The 15127-nt window shown below is 38.0% G+C and overlaps 1 protein-coding gene across 1 annotated transcript; it reads right to left on the bottom strand.

Moving 5' to 3' along the window:
- Window positions 1-9: 9 nt before the first annotated feature.
- susd5 (sushi domain containing 5) lies at window positions 10-10771 on the bottom strand. Its single transcript, XM_008421896.3, has 5 exons — window positions 10362-10771; window positions 8521-8689; window positions 5987-6096; window positions 5444-5632; window positions 10-4958 (listed from the first exon to the last, which is right to left on the bottom strand). Exons 1-5 carry the CDS (start codon window positions 10447-10449, stop codon window positions 2974-2976), a joined length of 2541 nt encoding a protein of 846 aa, XP_008420118.1. The 5' UTR covers window positions 10450-10771; the 3' UTR covers window positions 10-2973.
- Window positions 10772-15127: the final 4356 nt, after the last annotated feature.

The raw sequence follows: 15127 nt of genomic DNA, 5'->3' as shown, positions 1-15127 counted from the left end.
AGCATGCCACACTTTTCAGATTTTTATTTAGAAAGATTTTTAAAACCATCAATCAGTTTTTTTTCCACTTTACTATCAAATGGTATCTTGATAAAATACATAGTTTGTGGCTGTAACATGACAAAATGTGAAAAAGTGGTTATGAATATATTACTATTTCCTTGTAGGACAATATCTGTATTTCATCCTAACTATAGAATATTTCAATAAAATTTACAGAAACACATTTTATATGTTTATTAAGACCAAGAAAGCACAACACGCTTTACCTTCACAGTGAATTTTAGATGTACTTCTGGACTAATCTTCACACTTTGAGATCAACAGAAACTTTAAAAGTGTTTTTATTCACTGCATATATAACCGAAATAATTACTCAAAATGTTATATTTATAATATTATCATCATGCTTTTATTTTATTGTCATGACTATAATCACAATTGTTTACCAAAAATAGTGTGAAATTATTTTTTTCTTTCCTGACTACAGCAGAATAAACTAAGAAAATAACATTGACTCAAGTTGACACAAATTCTTTTTCTTTATAAAGAAGACATAATATTTGCCATACATGTGCAGATAATCACAAACTCACATGAAGAGAAATTAAATGTCTTGCCCATCCTGTCGTCACTTTAATCTTTCAATCTTTAAAGTCTGGAAAATAACTACTTTGATTTTTTTTCCAAAGTTTAGGAAGTAAATCAGGCAAACAAAGAGCTGCCAGATCCAACTACTCCTTTTCTTCACCAACATTCCTGAAATAACAGCAGTTTTAAACATCATTTTTATGGAGCTAAAGTGAATTACACAAGAAACCACAATGGACAACAATGCCAAAGTGTCTTACCTCATTCACAACATTTACACTAGTTATATATAACGTCGGTTTCATATGTTACTTGCTTACCAAACTATAAAAACTGATATATTTGTATATAAACTCACTTGAGTGCTTAAATGTGTTTACATTTGAACATTTAAAAGCACATCTTCTATTTGGTATTTGTCACAGGGTAGACAGAGAAACAACTAAATACCACGTTTACAGTGCACACATAAATACAGTTGTACTCATTTAGCTAACTTGACCAAATTAATCAATCTTGGTCATTTTTAACCAGCCTGCACTGAGAAAATCTCCACATATCTTCTCCAGGGAAGATTTCAGAGGAAGTTTGTATTTAGAGCATGTGTGTTGAGGGGACAGGTTTTCTTTTTCTGTAGTGGTAGAAAAATTAATTAATATCTTCACTAACGTCTCTTTCAAGGGCTGAATCAAAACACGGCGGAACTCGGATGAAGGAGAAGTGTTTGCAGAAAATTGTATTTTCTCATTTGTGTTGCAGGACATTAGAACTGGGTTCAAATCCCACCCTAGGGTCTTTCTGCACAAAGTTGACATGCAGAAAACTTTACATGCATGCATGATTTCTCTCCGAGTCGTCCTCCAGCAGTCTGGAAACGTGACGTGATCAGTTTTTGTACTTCTGGCAGTAAAGAAAAGCCTCACAGCAAGATTCTGCCTCCACTGTACTTGACACTTGGTTGAGTGTTATTACGTTGACTCTGCCAAACACACGTCTTTGCATTTGGACCAAAAAATTCGAACTTTGCCTGATAAAACTTTCTGCAGAAGGCCATTTGTTTTGTCAGCTGAAAATCTAATTAAATTCAATTTCATTCCATTCCATTCAATTTATTTACGTAGCTCCATTTCACAGCATATGCCACCTCACAGCCTCTCAGTTCATGGTGAAGTAAAACTGGTTTCACTGTGAACGGTGATGCTGATCAGACCCAGCCCATTTTTAAAGCAGTTCCTAAGCAGAGTTTCATTTGGGGGGGGCCAACTGAGGTCAAGTTCACCAGCCGACCCAGCACAACTCTTACTTTGTCCTGTTTTGCATTATCGTGCATGTCTGCATTTCTGTAACTTACTTTGCATTACCCAATGAGCCAACAATGAAGTAAAATGACTGGTGGATTATGTTTTGCTGCACAGTCATAGCAGTCATGTTATATAAGTAAATAACTTGGAATAAAGTGCATATTTTAAACTAAAAAAAAAAAAGCTCAGTAAAATAGGGTAATAGTTGTGGTCAGATGGATGTTTGTTGTGGAATAAATGATTACCAAACGCTGCTTTCCCACCACATTGTCCAAACAAAACATTGACCTCCATCGTAAATCAACACTGGTTTTGGAATGGCTAAATCTTGTTAGCATAGAGTTAGCAAAGCAAAACTTCGTCTTAAATCCTGTTGACATTTGGTGCACCACGTCAGAAAACCTACCAGTTTAAATGAACTCTCCCAAAAGAGTGGTCAGAAGTTAGTTGATGGCTACGAAAAGCTTCTCTTCAAGGCGCAAAGAGAGATTTAACCACATGTTAGTTGGGGTTTATGTATATGCATGACCCTGTACAACGCACCTGATTCAAATAACTGGAGAATATTATCAAGTTGTGCAGATACCTGTTAAAAGCATTTATGTAAATCAGGCATACTGAAGATGCAACAGATCTAAAGCTTGTATGACAATGGATTCCAAGGGTTGACATTCTTGATTTACAGCAAAGCATCAAGGCATTCAAAAAAGTAAAAAATTAGCATAACCCAGGGAAATACAAACAAGCATCAGTAAAATTATGAAAACATTTAAATTCGGAAGTCCCAGTTGATATAGTCATGGAGGAATAGCTTCCTGTATTTTCTAGTTTCTTTATTTTAGGCCCAGCCTGTTTGCATCCAGCTACATGCAGAAGTTTTAAAGTAATAATATGGGGGTATATTTATAGCTAACTCAGCAAGGTTTTTTTTCACAGAAGCAGAAATGCAGCTAGTTATCAAACCCAAAGTGTTCACATCTGTAGTAGTGTCTAATGTGATGTAGGGAAGTTCATTCCTCTTGTTTATCTTAATTCTTCTATATTTGTCTCTGCTCTTCATTAACGTCCTCGTTCTCCATTTCTACACTTTCTGCTGCATCTCTATTTGTTGGCCCGGTCTGCTCTGGCTTTGACCTTTTCCGTTCATCTCGTACAGTGAACTTTTCTGCTGTTTCCGTCTGTAACACCAAACTCCAATGATGACCGCGGTGGCCACGGCACACACCGCTACAATGATGGCGGCCACCTTTGCCCCTTGGGTGGTTGAGCTTGGAGGGTGGGGCGGACAGTCCTCACCCACACAGATCGTCTTCCTCTTCTCTCCTTCCATCTCACCCATCATACCTGGCAGATCGTCCACAGTGTGTTCCTCCATCACTCCAGGAAACGTGTTCCCATCATGCACCGGGGGAGCTGGGCCGTGATCTAGGAAAGGGTGATTGGTGAGGTCGTCCAGCCAGGAGTGGGTGGGAGGAACTTGTTGTGTGTCGTAATCAAGGGTGTCGGAGTTTGAGGGGGAGTTTGAACGCTCTAAATGGTCAGATGAGGTAGCTGGAGTCCTGGAGCCAGGCCAGTTCTTCTTCTCCCTCCCTTGGTTGGATTTAGGTGCCATAGTGAAGGATGTATCTCCGTCTGACAAACTGAAGTGAGGAACCCGCTTACGTACTTCCACATCGTTGGGTTTGTCTGTTGTCTTTGCCATACTGGTTCCCATTTGCCCTTTTGTGGAATCACTATTTTCTGTGTCAAATAGGTCAACAGGATATCCATCAAGCCAAGTACTATCTTTAGTGCTCTTACTTCCTTCTTCCCTCTGGGTGATGTTTGGCCGCGGCTCATTGGCTACAGAAATGATTAGATGTGGGTGATGATCATCATCTTCATGGCTATCATGGTCGTCATATCTCTCCTCGTCTTTGTCTTCACGATCATCGTGAATGTCATCTTCATCGTGATCATAATGTTCCTCTCCATCATCATGATCGTCACTTTTTGGATGTTCCTCTGAATTATCAGGATGTTCTCCATCATTGTCTTTGTGATCATCATCATGATCCTCCTGACTTGGGTGATCGTCGTATGCATCATCACGATCATCGTATTCTTTGGTGCGATCACTGCCGTCTTCGTGCTCGCCCATGTCATAATGGTCATCATGATCATCATCAACTCTGCGATCAGGTCTGTCCGAGTTGTTGTAGTGAGTCGGTTGCTTCATATTGTCATCAAAATCCTCTTCCTGATGACTGTCAGGATCATGATGATCACCATGATCATCATGATCATGATGATCATCGTGATCATCGTGATTATCGTGATCATCGTGATTATCATGATTATCTTGATTATCGTGATCATCGGTACGGTCGTCTTCATGGATGTCCAGGTCATCATGGCGGCTGTCATCCTGATCATCATTGTCATCTCTGTCATATATTTTATCATCTTGATCTTTATTTCTGCCTTTCTCATCATCATCATAATCGTCATGATCGTCATGATCGTCATGATCGTCATGATCGTCATGATCGTCATGATCGACAGAGTCGGTGCTTTCCAGCCTTTCTTGGCTCTCGTTTTCTTTGCTCTCCTCAGACAGGGCACCAGAAGCTCTCTGTGTTGCTTGTGTGACTGAGTCGCTGGGGATGGGCGATACCTCCTCCTGGAAAGCCTCAGAGGGGAACCAGAACATGTGTTTTTGGGAGAGAAGAGAAACAGGCTCCTTTGTGGCTGGAGCTGCACCAGTCCGGACCAACTTGGTACTGTCCTGCTCAAACCTGGGATGGACCGTGAAAGCATCTTCCTCTCTCATTGCTACTTCATCCACAGTTCCTCCAAAGGTTCTACTGCTATTAATCACCTTTACTCCAATATTATGCATTTCATGGCGATCCTGGTGATCCTCTTCTACATTGACCCAAAATTTTGTTTCTTGCTGCTGCAGAATCCCCTTCCCTTCTTGAGAAGTATCTCTGAATATGTCTTCTTGACTGTCATGATCATGATCTGTTTCTTCATAGGAATCTTCAAACTTGTCTTCGTAATCTACATGGGTTTCAGTTGCACCTAAAGATAAAATGACAAGACATTAATCAAATTTAGAGCTACATCGTATAAAATTATATATTTCATGTTAAGATTGGGAGTCTGCATGAGACTGCAGAGCTAACATCAGCTACAACAGACCTGGAAGAGGTTTGTCATTCATAAATCATCTTGTAAATCCTCATGTCTGAAATCATCTAAAAACCAAAACCATAAACATGACAGATCCAACAGACTAACCGTCTGCTCAGAGCTGGTTGAAGTTAAAACCAGCAGACTTTTTTTTAATATAAAATGAACATGGCCACATTATGAATAGTCAAAGCAAACATTTTCATCACAATTCACATCAGAAAGTTTGTAGCCAAGATACAAGTGCCTTAGAACTTTAAAGAAGCGAAACATGAAACCCTTCCCTTTCTTCACATTTTCTGTTTGGTTTTTCTCCTTAATATTTTAAAACATTTCATAAGACATCTAAAATCTAATCTAAATACAAAATTTACCTTTAATGCAAATCTGCACAGTCCCGTACCACTCGCCGCAGCTGTCACACAGCAAGCTGAAGGCAGAGTGACCGCTGGGCATCACATAACCTGGTGTGCACGAGTACAGCAGCTCGTCTCCCATCTCAAACCCTGAGTGATCCTGCAGACGGGCGTTGGGGAACGATGGAGGATCCCCACAGGTCACAGCTACCAACGTCAAAAATGACACAGATGATGTAAAGTAAAGATTACTCTCTTCAAAGTAATATAAATGTCGCTTCATTTCACTCAAGTCAATCTTAGGATGAATTAAAAAGTAGTTTATTTTGTAAAAATGTGTACAAAAATATTAAAGACAAAAAGTATCTGCATTGTTGTTCATGTTAAGAAATTTTTATATTCCTTTATGGTTGAAGTTTGATCAGAAACACTCATTAGGTTTACCAAAACAAATGCATACGCCCAAGAAGAAAGCACAGTAAATATCACACAGAGGGCTGAAAAGAACCACTGTTCATTTATGGTTTTGGTGTATCATTATAAAATATTTACACCACTGACCTTTGTCTTTCATGCAGAAGGCACTCAAGTGTGTAGTGTCCTCTGTAGCGTTTTCTGTCTTCACATTAACAGCCTTCAGTGAACTCCCCTCAGCATTACAAACTGTCGTTCTGCAGACAGACACACAAATGGTATAACAACAGACTATCAGGAAGTATTCACTCTTATAAAACCTTTAAAAATGGTGTCACATTACTATGGAAAGCCTATTTCAGCCAAATGTATTAAATCAGTAAATAAGAAAGCTTATGATTAATTGGCTTCTTAATTTAATCACCTTATTTTTATTTATTTGTTTATTATTATATTTGTATATTATTTACAAATAAGTAATTTTAAAATATGTATTCATTTATTTGTATATTATTTTATTTATTTATATATGTATTTATTGATTAAATCAGATATTTATTTAGATATTCATTCATTTGTTTATTTAATTTTGACTGAAATGGCTCTCCATACATTAGAACCAAAACATCAGTGTATTTTATTCAGAGTTTTTGTGATACAACAAAGTAATTCATAGTTGTGAAGAGGAAGGAAAATTATGCCTTGTTTTCACAGTTATGTGTAAGGCATCAACCACAAATAAAAATAAATAAATAAAGTTAAATTACAAAGTATTTTTTATGCTAGATACGTCATGCTTTTGTAAAACTTAAAAGATTTTCTTCAACCACCAGGGGGCTCTTTAGCAGGAAGTGAATCATTGGAAGTCAAAATTGGAAATCAAAGAAGAAAGCGCTGCTTTTCATTTAGGACAAGCACATGCTAGCAGCAGGCACGGCGAAGAAATGTTTTCAAACTCATGGAAACTCCACGAAGAAGTTAATATGATGCAGCTTTTAAGTTGAAGGCTATCGATCTGTACTGCCAGATCGATAGCCGCTGCTCGTAAGCTCGGCATGAACAAATCCATGGTTCAGCGTTGGAGACGGAGGGCTGCGTCCTTAATAGGAGGTTTATTAAAGCCATCTAGTGTCCTTGAGGACAACCGAGAGAGCGGTGGAGATACCAGCGGCTTATAGCCCGGTGCGGGTTATATATGTACGTTTCCAGGTTTAAAAAAAACAAACAAAAAAACTTTGTGCGCGTGGCTTCCGGACTATAGAGGTGTGCTATATTATTCGGAAAATACGGTAACTATCATGGGCTACCAGCCTGAATACAAATGAAAATGAAAACGTAGAAGTATGATGTTGCATTCTGTTTAAGGAAGCAGGTGTTGCTTTTGACATATATGAGTCTGAGTACAACTGAACTAATCAAACGATTGGGGAAAAATGTGTCTGGAGAAGCAGTGTTATTCATGGCTCCTGTTTAATCAGCATTAGGTGACAGAAAACAGAAAAGATGCAGAAAAGAAAAACACAGACTGGTAAAACCTTGGCCTATAAACCTGCAGAGCATCTGTTAAAGAAAGTAACATTTGTCACATAAAAGAAGAGCTGCTTGTCACACTATTACCTTTATGCTACATGTGAAACCAAAAGGTCTACATCTGTATGTATGAAATATAGTGTTGTAGGAGCAACACTCAGCAGTGACCTGCAGTGATGGACAAGTAAGAAGATGATGTTAATGTATGGGAGTTAGGCTGGATGGTATTTGTTTATAGCAGCACACCAGAAAAACCTCTTGACAATGTTTCAGTGAAGACTGTAAGAAAATAGTGATGGAACCGAGGAGGGGAAAAAAAAGAAAGTTCACACCACTGATAGAAAAAGTTAGGAAGACAAAGAAAAATCAAAAACAACTCAAGAGCAGCGATCATTTAACTCACAAAAATATGTAAATCTAACCTTGAAGGAAAATGGATGAATAAAACAAACATCTTTGCGCATAAATCTAACTTTTGAGGCCTCTAATAAATGAGATTCAACCGCCAATTACGCCCAGAAAACAACTTTTAATAGCAGATTGTTTATGAAATTCGACATGCTGAGCATTATGTCTGTCACCGCTGTAGTGAAACATCATAATTGCTTCCATTTTTCTACATGAGTTTTGTCACTTTTCTCTACATTTGAACCACATAACCCAAAAACCTACTATAAGATTTTGGATCTCCTCTTCCCACCTAAGTTACGGTGCATGCTGTCAACCATCTATCACTGTACCTGTCTCCCTCCTAAATCAAACGTGCTTCTGTTTCTGTCTCTCGGGGTGGGGGGGGGGATGAAAGCAGCATCTCACGTTGCTGTGGAGACGTGGGGCGTAAATGGAGGCAGTTGTCGACATGACACCCCGGCTCAGAATTCCCTCATCCCTCAGGAGGAGACAGAGGAGCCTTTCTCCGTCTTTTGCTCCCTGCTTTTTCTCTCCTCCCTGAAATGTGTCACTCTCGTATCTTCCCACACTTGCTAAAACAGACAGCGCTCCCTCCGCTTCCTTTCCTCTTTCATCCGTTCCTGTAACCTCCGTCACACGTACAGGCGGCGCACACACACACTTGTGGGAGCTTTGATCGTCTCCAGAAATCTCCCTGCTTATCCCCTCAAAGGCGGGAAGACAAATGCTCATTTTCTTACCCCACCGTGCCTCCGTAGAGCCACCCGCGGGTGCAGTGAGAGAAGAAGCACTCCACCACGACTTGACGGAGCTCTTCCACTGACGCCAGGCGGGCATTTTGCGAGGCACACGCCTGCTCTGGTTTCCCGAAGGCCTGCAAACTGCTCGGGTCTAAAACAAACACACGACCTGAGGAGAGACGGCGCGACGGGTCAGAAAGTTTTCTGACATCATGGGATGGAGTTCAAGATTGTTTCTGTACAGAATTCAAATTTGCATTAAGAAAACATCTAGATAAATCCTTCAACTTAATGAAACTTGTGTAGTCTGAGCTGTTTTGCTGTGTTATTACTCTGCTAATACTAACTGGTTGGCTCAAATCAACTATGATTTGGAAAACCAATCATAGATAATAGTCTCCTCCATGTTGCTACCAATGTTTACATATGTAATAAAACAGAGGCAAACGTGATATAACGTGTTAAAGATCTTGCTGAAGTACAAAATTACTTTTATATGACAAGTGAAGACAAGCTCCAATCTAATTGGTTTTTCCCCTTTCACAATTAACATCATATTCCCTTCAACTTGCCAGCATGCAAAACAACAAACTCGGAATGTTTTGTTTTTTTTTGCAAAACAAGACATATTGTTGGATTTTCAAATGACCACTGCTGTAATTAAACATAACAGAAGGTCGAATGGGACGAGAAAACCAGAGCAAACCCTACAGAAAAGTCAATATGCCCAAAAGCAGATAGTTTGGCAATAAAATGGATGTTATTGAATTTATTGAGTTTTATATTTTCAGCTTTTGCACTTATTTGTGACACTTAGATATTTCAGATTATCGAACAAATTTTAATATCAGAGTAGGATAACCTGACTTAGCAAAAATATAGTTTCCAAATGAAATCTATCCCATTTTTTAGTGTACATCCTATTTTTAGTTGTTGGTTTTTTTAGTGTTTTTGTTCATTCTTCAAATCTGGTAATAAGAGAAACTTTGCCAAAAATATGGTTGTCACATTTAATTCATGATTTAACATGAAGGGCAGCCATATTTTATTGGAGAGCCAGGTTGCTGTTTTTTTTAGCTTAAAAAATAAAATTACTACTTGAAAAGTGCATTGCATATTTATTCAGGGTCTCTGTAACAGAGGAAACATTGTTAACATTATGCATGGGCTGCATTATAAACAAATTAGCCTAGCAAAGGTTTTATGGATTGTTGGTTAAGAAAGGTGAGTGGATCAAAAACATAAGCTTTACCTAGTTTAGTGACAGTTCTAACCTGCTAGCTAACAGAGCTTTCACAAATGCTTTTTTAAAAATTGAATATGCCACCTTCTTAGGATATATTTTAAAAGCTTTATTATCATTATTATTTCAGTCATTTTTCTTACATTGACTAAAAACCAAGCTTTCTTTTCTGTTAATTTTTACCACAAGATTACATCATAAAAGAAACAATGGTTCTTAATTATGATCCTACTGCAAAAGAGAAAAAAGCTAGTTATATCTTTATAACCAGTTATAATTTAACCTGTACTGTAATTTTGAAATTTGCTAAATAAAATAACTTAAGAGGTCCTTTGGGGGTTACGTTTGTGCAATTTCACCGCAATGTAATGAGTGAAACTATTCCCTTTTTAATGTTTTGGATCATTTTTGCCACTGTTGTTATCCCAACAGTTTGTGTTTTACAGTGTACCAAACTACCAGGGCACGAAAACGGACGTTTTGTGGCTTCACTATTTCTTATCGCTTTAATTTTTTTTGACACGCACCTAAAAAACTACCTTTAAAAGTCTCAAAAACATTACTCCATTAGCAACAAAAGTTTAAAATATTGTCTTACCTTCTGCGTTCACAACAGAGGTCACAGCAAGAAAAGCCAGGCATCCAAAGAACAAGGACTGAAGTATTTGTTTAGAACAATAAAGCATCTTTTTCAGCCCTCGACTGTCTAATAACTCTTCGCTTTGGAAAAGGTGCCCTAAAAACCTCAAGAACTATTCGCAAACTCGCAGTCAGAAGTAGCAATTTGTTTCCTTTTTTCTTATTCTTCTTCTTCTTCTTCTTTTTGGCTGCACAGACTAAAACTGCGCGTCAACCAGCGAGGATGCTGAAGGAAGACATAAAACGGCTCAGGAGTGAAGAGGCGCAGCTTATCTTCCCCAAATAGTCGCACTGGCAAGCAGATGAAGCACCTGTGTGAAAAATCACGTCCTCCCGTAAGTAAATACGTCACGGCTCAAAATGTCCAGGGTGGGCAGAGAGAGGTGAGCAGGACTGCTGCTTCTCAGCGAGACCAGACTGTTAGTAATGACTTTATAATGAGCATATAAAGGTGTAAAAATAAAAATCAACTCAAGAGAATGTTATCAGGTCATATTCTTGAATTAAAAAGGACTGACTAGTCAAAAATAAATAAATAGGCTAATTGAAAAAAATGTCCACACAATTGTGGTTTCCGAAGTTGTGGAAATAATAATAATAATAATAATAATAATAATAATAATAATAATAATAATAATAATAATAATAATAATAATAATAATAATGTGATTTATTTGTTGTTTATAAAATATTTGGAAGTTAAAATAAAACATGCATTTTCCTTTGAGTTTTATGGAAAAATAATATTTCATCACAGGTACATTTCAATATATTTAATTTCTTTCAGTATTTGAAAGCTATGAAGGGAAACTCCCATACAGATTCACTAAATACAAACCAACATAAATATTTATGTATTTATTTAAGACACTTTAGAGGATTAAGGCTGCAGCTAAAATGGAAACTCGACGTTCATTTTCTCATAAAATAGAAACATAACACAAATATCTATTTTACTTATTTATATGTGTCATTTTAACCTTCCCATTCTCAAATAATAATGAAATAAAATAAAAGGTCCGTTAGAGCACCACACACAGATGTATCCAGGACTTCAACTACATCTGTCGTAGTTTTTATGTCTCATCTCAGCAGATAAGCAGAAATAGCTGAAATATACCACTGACTATGAGAAATCTATATTGTACGTTTCCCTTTTTTAAATTTTTTTATTAAGTTGCTGAAATAAATGTACCTTTTCATGATAAATCTGTTCACCCAAGCACTTATGTGAATCTAAATTTTATGTATTTAATGCTTTTTAATCAGGCTTTCATGAGAAGTGCATTATTGTGTCATGGGAGTTAAATGGTGTATGGTTTTCAACTTATTTAGGATTAAAGATCTGCTCAAAAGTGAGCCACATGTGGAGTCTGTAAATATTTCAGTGAGTAAAAAAAACCAAACATTTTTATCCATTTAATTTTTCCTGGTAGTTGGGTGATTTTACATCTTTTTGGAGTGATTTTTGGTCATGCATGGTTGAACAATTGATAGCACTGTTGCCTTTCAGCAAGAAGGTCCTGAGAAAATAATCAAGGCGACACTCACGGAGTAGCATTTTATTATGCTATAGTATACAGCTCAAAACGTTGATTTTTACATAATACCGCCTCTTTAAACAAATAGGACATTTTGAAACTTAGGACTGTTATTCGCCACATCAAAGTTTGCATCACTTTGTGTTCATCCACGACATAAAATCGCACTAATATTAATTGAAGCAATTCTATGTCACTCAAACGACATGAAATTAGGAAAAGTTTCCAGCGTGTGAATATTGTTGCAAAGGAATATTCCTCTGACAATAACAGCCTTCATGAAGCACCACTCTTACTCATTTCTTTCATCTTTTCCAGTTTCATACGTTTTACTGCTTCTTCTGTCACAGCTGCATTACTCAAACCTCTGCACTTTTCTTTCATCCACCAGTCAGAGACCACTCGGACGTCCATGCATGTCCACTTTACAGGTCAGGATACGGAGAACAGCGAGGTTGAGACCCTGACTCGTGCGCTCTGGTTATTTTTGGAGAAGCGGAGGTCTGACGACAGAAGGAGAGCCGTGGCGAGTACGAGAAAGACAGCAATTCACACCTGATCTTCCGTAAGGGAGTCTGGTGAAAATGATGCCTGCAGCAGGTGTCCCCCCGGGGGGAGGGGGGGAGGGATGGGTTGTCTGTAGACAGACGCTCGTTCAGACATCACACAGGTGTGTAATCTCACAGGGCTTCCAGTAGGCTTCCATTTCATGGGTTGTGAAGGTAAACACGCAGGCACACACAAATGCACAACCGCAAGATTACTTGTCGTATGTGTGAGACCCGCGACTTCCCATGTGAACGTATGTCCTGTCAGGACGAGCTGGGCTGCCGGCTGGCTGACTCACAGGAAGTTACTGGTCATAATGGTGGAGCAAGGGGGCCACCATGAGAGACACAGAGTAAAGGTTGAGGTTCACACAAACAGGAAATGCTCTGAACGCTTATAGGTGAGGCAGCAAGCAGGAAATGTGGTTTCTGGAGCAATTTGCAGTGTTTCCTCCTGCTCTTGTATCACCTTGATGTCAAAATCCTTGTAGCTAAAAATGTCTCTTCATACAAGGACAAGAACAAAAACAGTTCCGTACTTGATGATGGAGTACTGTAACCCATTACAATAAGTAAGCTCTGGAAAGTTAGAAAATAGAAGATAGTTGTATGTTGTTATCAGTAAGTAGTATTTCCTTCCAAATGATTGCGCAATGTTTGTCAAAACTGCACTATTTGGTTATAAACTGTGTGTCAAAGCAAATGTTTGATATGTTTTCGCAATTTACTGGACACACGTTTGTGTTCAGGTTGCGGCCATCTGACTCAAACGGTTTGTCACGCGTGAAAAGGAAATTGATTAGGATGTTAAGGAACCAAACAACCACCAAAATTGAATCCAGTAATGTACTGGACAGCACTGCCCAGTGTGAAACTGGCACTGTCTCAGTCACCACAGACTAAGACAGTGCCAGCTAAGAAAAAAGAGGTGTGTGTCTTTCACACCAACTGATGCAGTCTGATCAGTTGGTGTGCATTTTTGTTTTGACAATCTCCTTATTGCTTAGTCTTAGGAAAAGACTAAACAAGCCAATCGGGAGAAGAGAGTCACATCTCTTCTCTATTCTCTATGTGATATAATACACCAAAGCTCAGCACTGTCACTCCCATGTCAAATTTATATGCACCCTGCATCAACGCTTTCAGCAATTTGTCAGCCTGTGTTGAAGACTCGTGTGCGTGACGGTTGACCCCGGCTGACGTTGCTCCACGCACTGCGATCGTCAGGACACATTCTACACCGATCTGCCATGCTCAGCTGAGTCATGATGAGTGATGAGAGCAGCTATTCAAAGGGCTGAGCTAATTCATTTGATGGGAGATTGTTAATTACTCGCTGATGCAGAGAAATGAGCTGTGGAAATGTGCTGCGTGCTGATTGTCATTAGGTAAAAATATTTCCAGAAAAACGCAGAAATATTTGGGATTTGTTGTGCCTGCATTGTGTTTTGTCTCTCTAGACAAGGCGTTTTTTCATGTGCTAATTGGCCAGAAGGAAAGCTTTAGTTTCTGTCTGGAAACTAAAGCTTTCTGAGAACTATTTTTTGACAAACTGTAACCCCCCCACCACCACCCAAAAAAACAAAACAAAACTATAAGTTCATTGTTACTGGGCTGTGTTGTCAGTTGTACATGTTTCAAATATAATATCAGTATGCTGCAGTTTTTTTTACTGGTAAATCATTTGCTGCTTTTTACATTCAATTATAGTGAAGTTATTTGGCACAGTTTTTACTTGAGTTTGTTTTTGTGTAAATAAATTTTTTGTCTGAGAATAGTGTTAATCATACCCATTATTATTTCTTAGATATGTTTAAAAAAATAAATATTAGTGTTTCAGTTTGCTGCTTAAATATGGTTGTTTTGCATGTCTGGGTTGTCATTTAACCTAATTTTGCTATAATTTTGTTTCACTTTTTGACTAATTTTCAGTTGGTTTTCTTGTTGAATTATTATCTTTTTAGTCAGTTTATGTCTTAATATGAGTAATTGTGTTATTTTTTTAGTGAACTTCCTGGTCTTTTCTGAATTATTTGATTTTTATTCTGTTAATTTAAACTGTAAAACAAAATGTTGCCAGGCATGCTTTAAGACAAATCAGGGTTGGTAGAGATTAAAAAACATAAGCAAAATAAAAAAAAAATGTCATGGCAGCAACTAAAAGGGCAGATTGTAAAGTGTAACAGTAAAACAAGCAAGCTCTTGAAACGTTCATGAGGTTTGCTTTTAAGTAGCACCTCAATGGCTGGAGCCATTTAAGAATATTAAGACACTGAGCAGAATTAAAACTGCAGTCACTGCACAGCCAAAGGAAATAAAAGCAGAACAGTTGTTTGCTCTTATTTATACACACCTGCTTCTCGTCCCACTGTAGGTGCTTGGTGCATCATTATGAAAGAAAGGTAAGAAACAAACAAAATACAAAACGACATGTGTTTTTGGAGTCTGAAAAGATAAAAAATGAAATATACTGATTCCAGATTTCTGTGCCACTTGCTTTGACTGTTGGTAGCAAAATATGAACTAAAGAAGAAATTACGCACGAGGAAAAAATACATCTGAAAATCCCTTTAAAAGACGCTCGCTCTCTTTAATTAATGCAATGATGGTAACAAATCCCTTTAAACAAGTTATTT

Source organism: Poecilia reticulata, chromosome 11 (genome assembly GCF_904066995.2).
Source record: "Poecilia reticulata chromosome 11, P_reticulata-male-v2, whole genome shotgun sequence".
In the NCBI taxonomy this organism is placed as follows: domain Eukaryota; kingdom Metazoa; phylum Chordata; class Actinopteri; order Cyprinodontiformes; family Poeciliidae; genus Poecilia; species Poecilia reticulata.
Note: the sequence above shows the minus strand (reverse complement) of the source record. Positions and strands in the feature narration are given on the sequence as shown.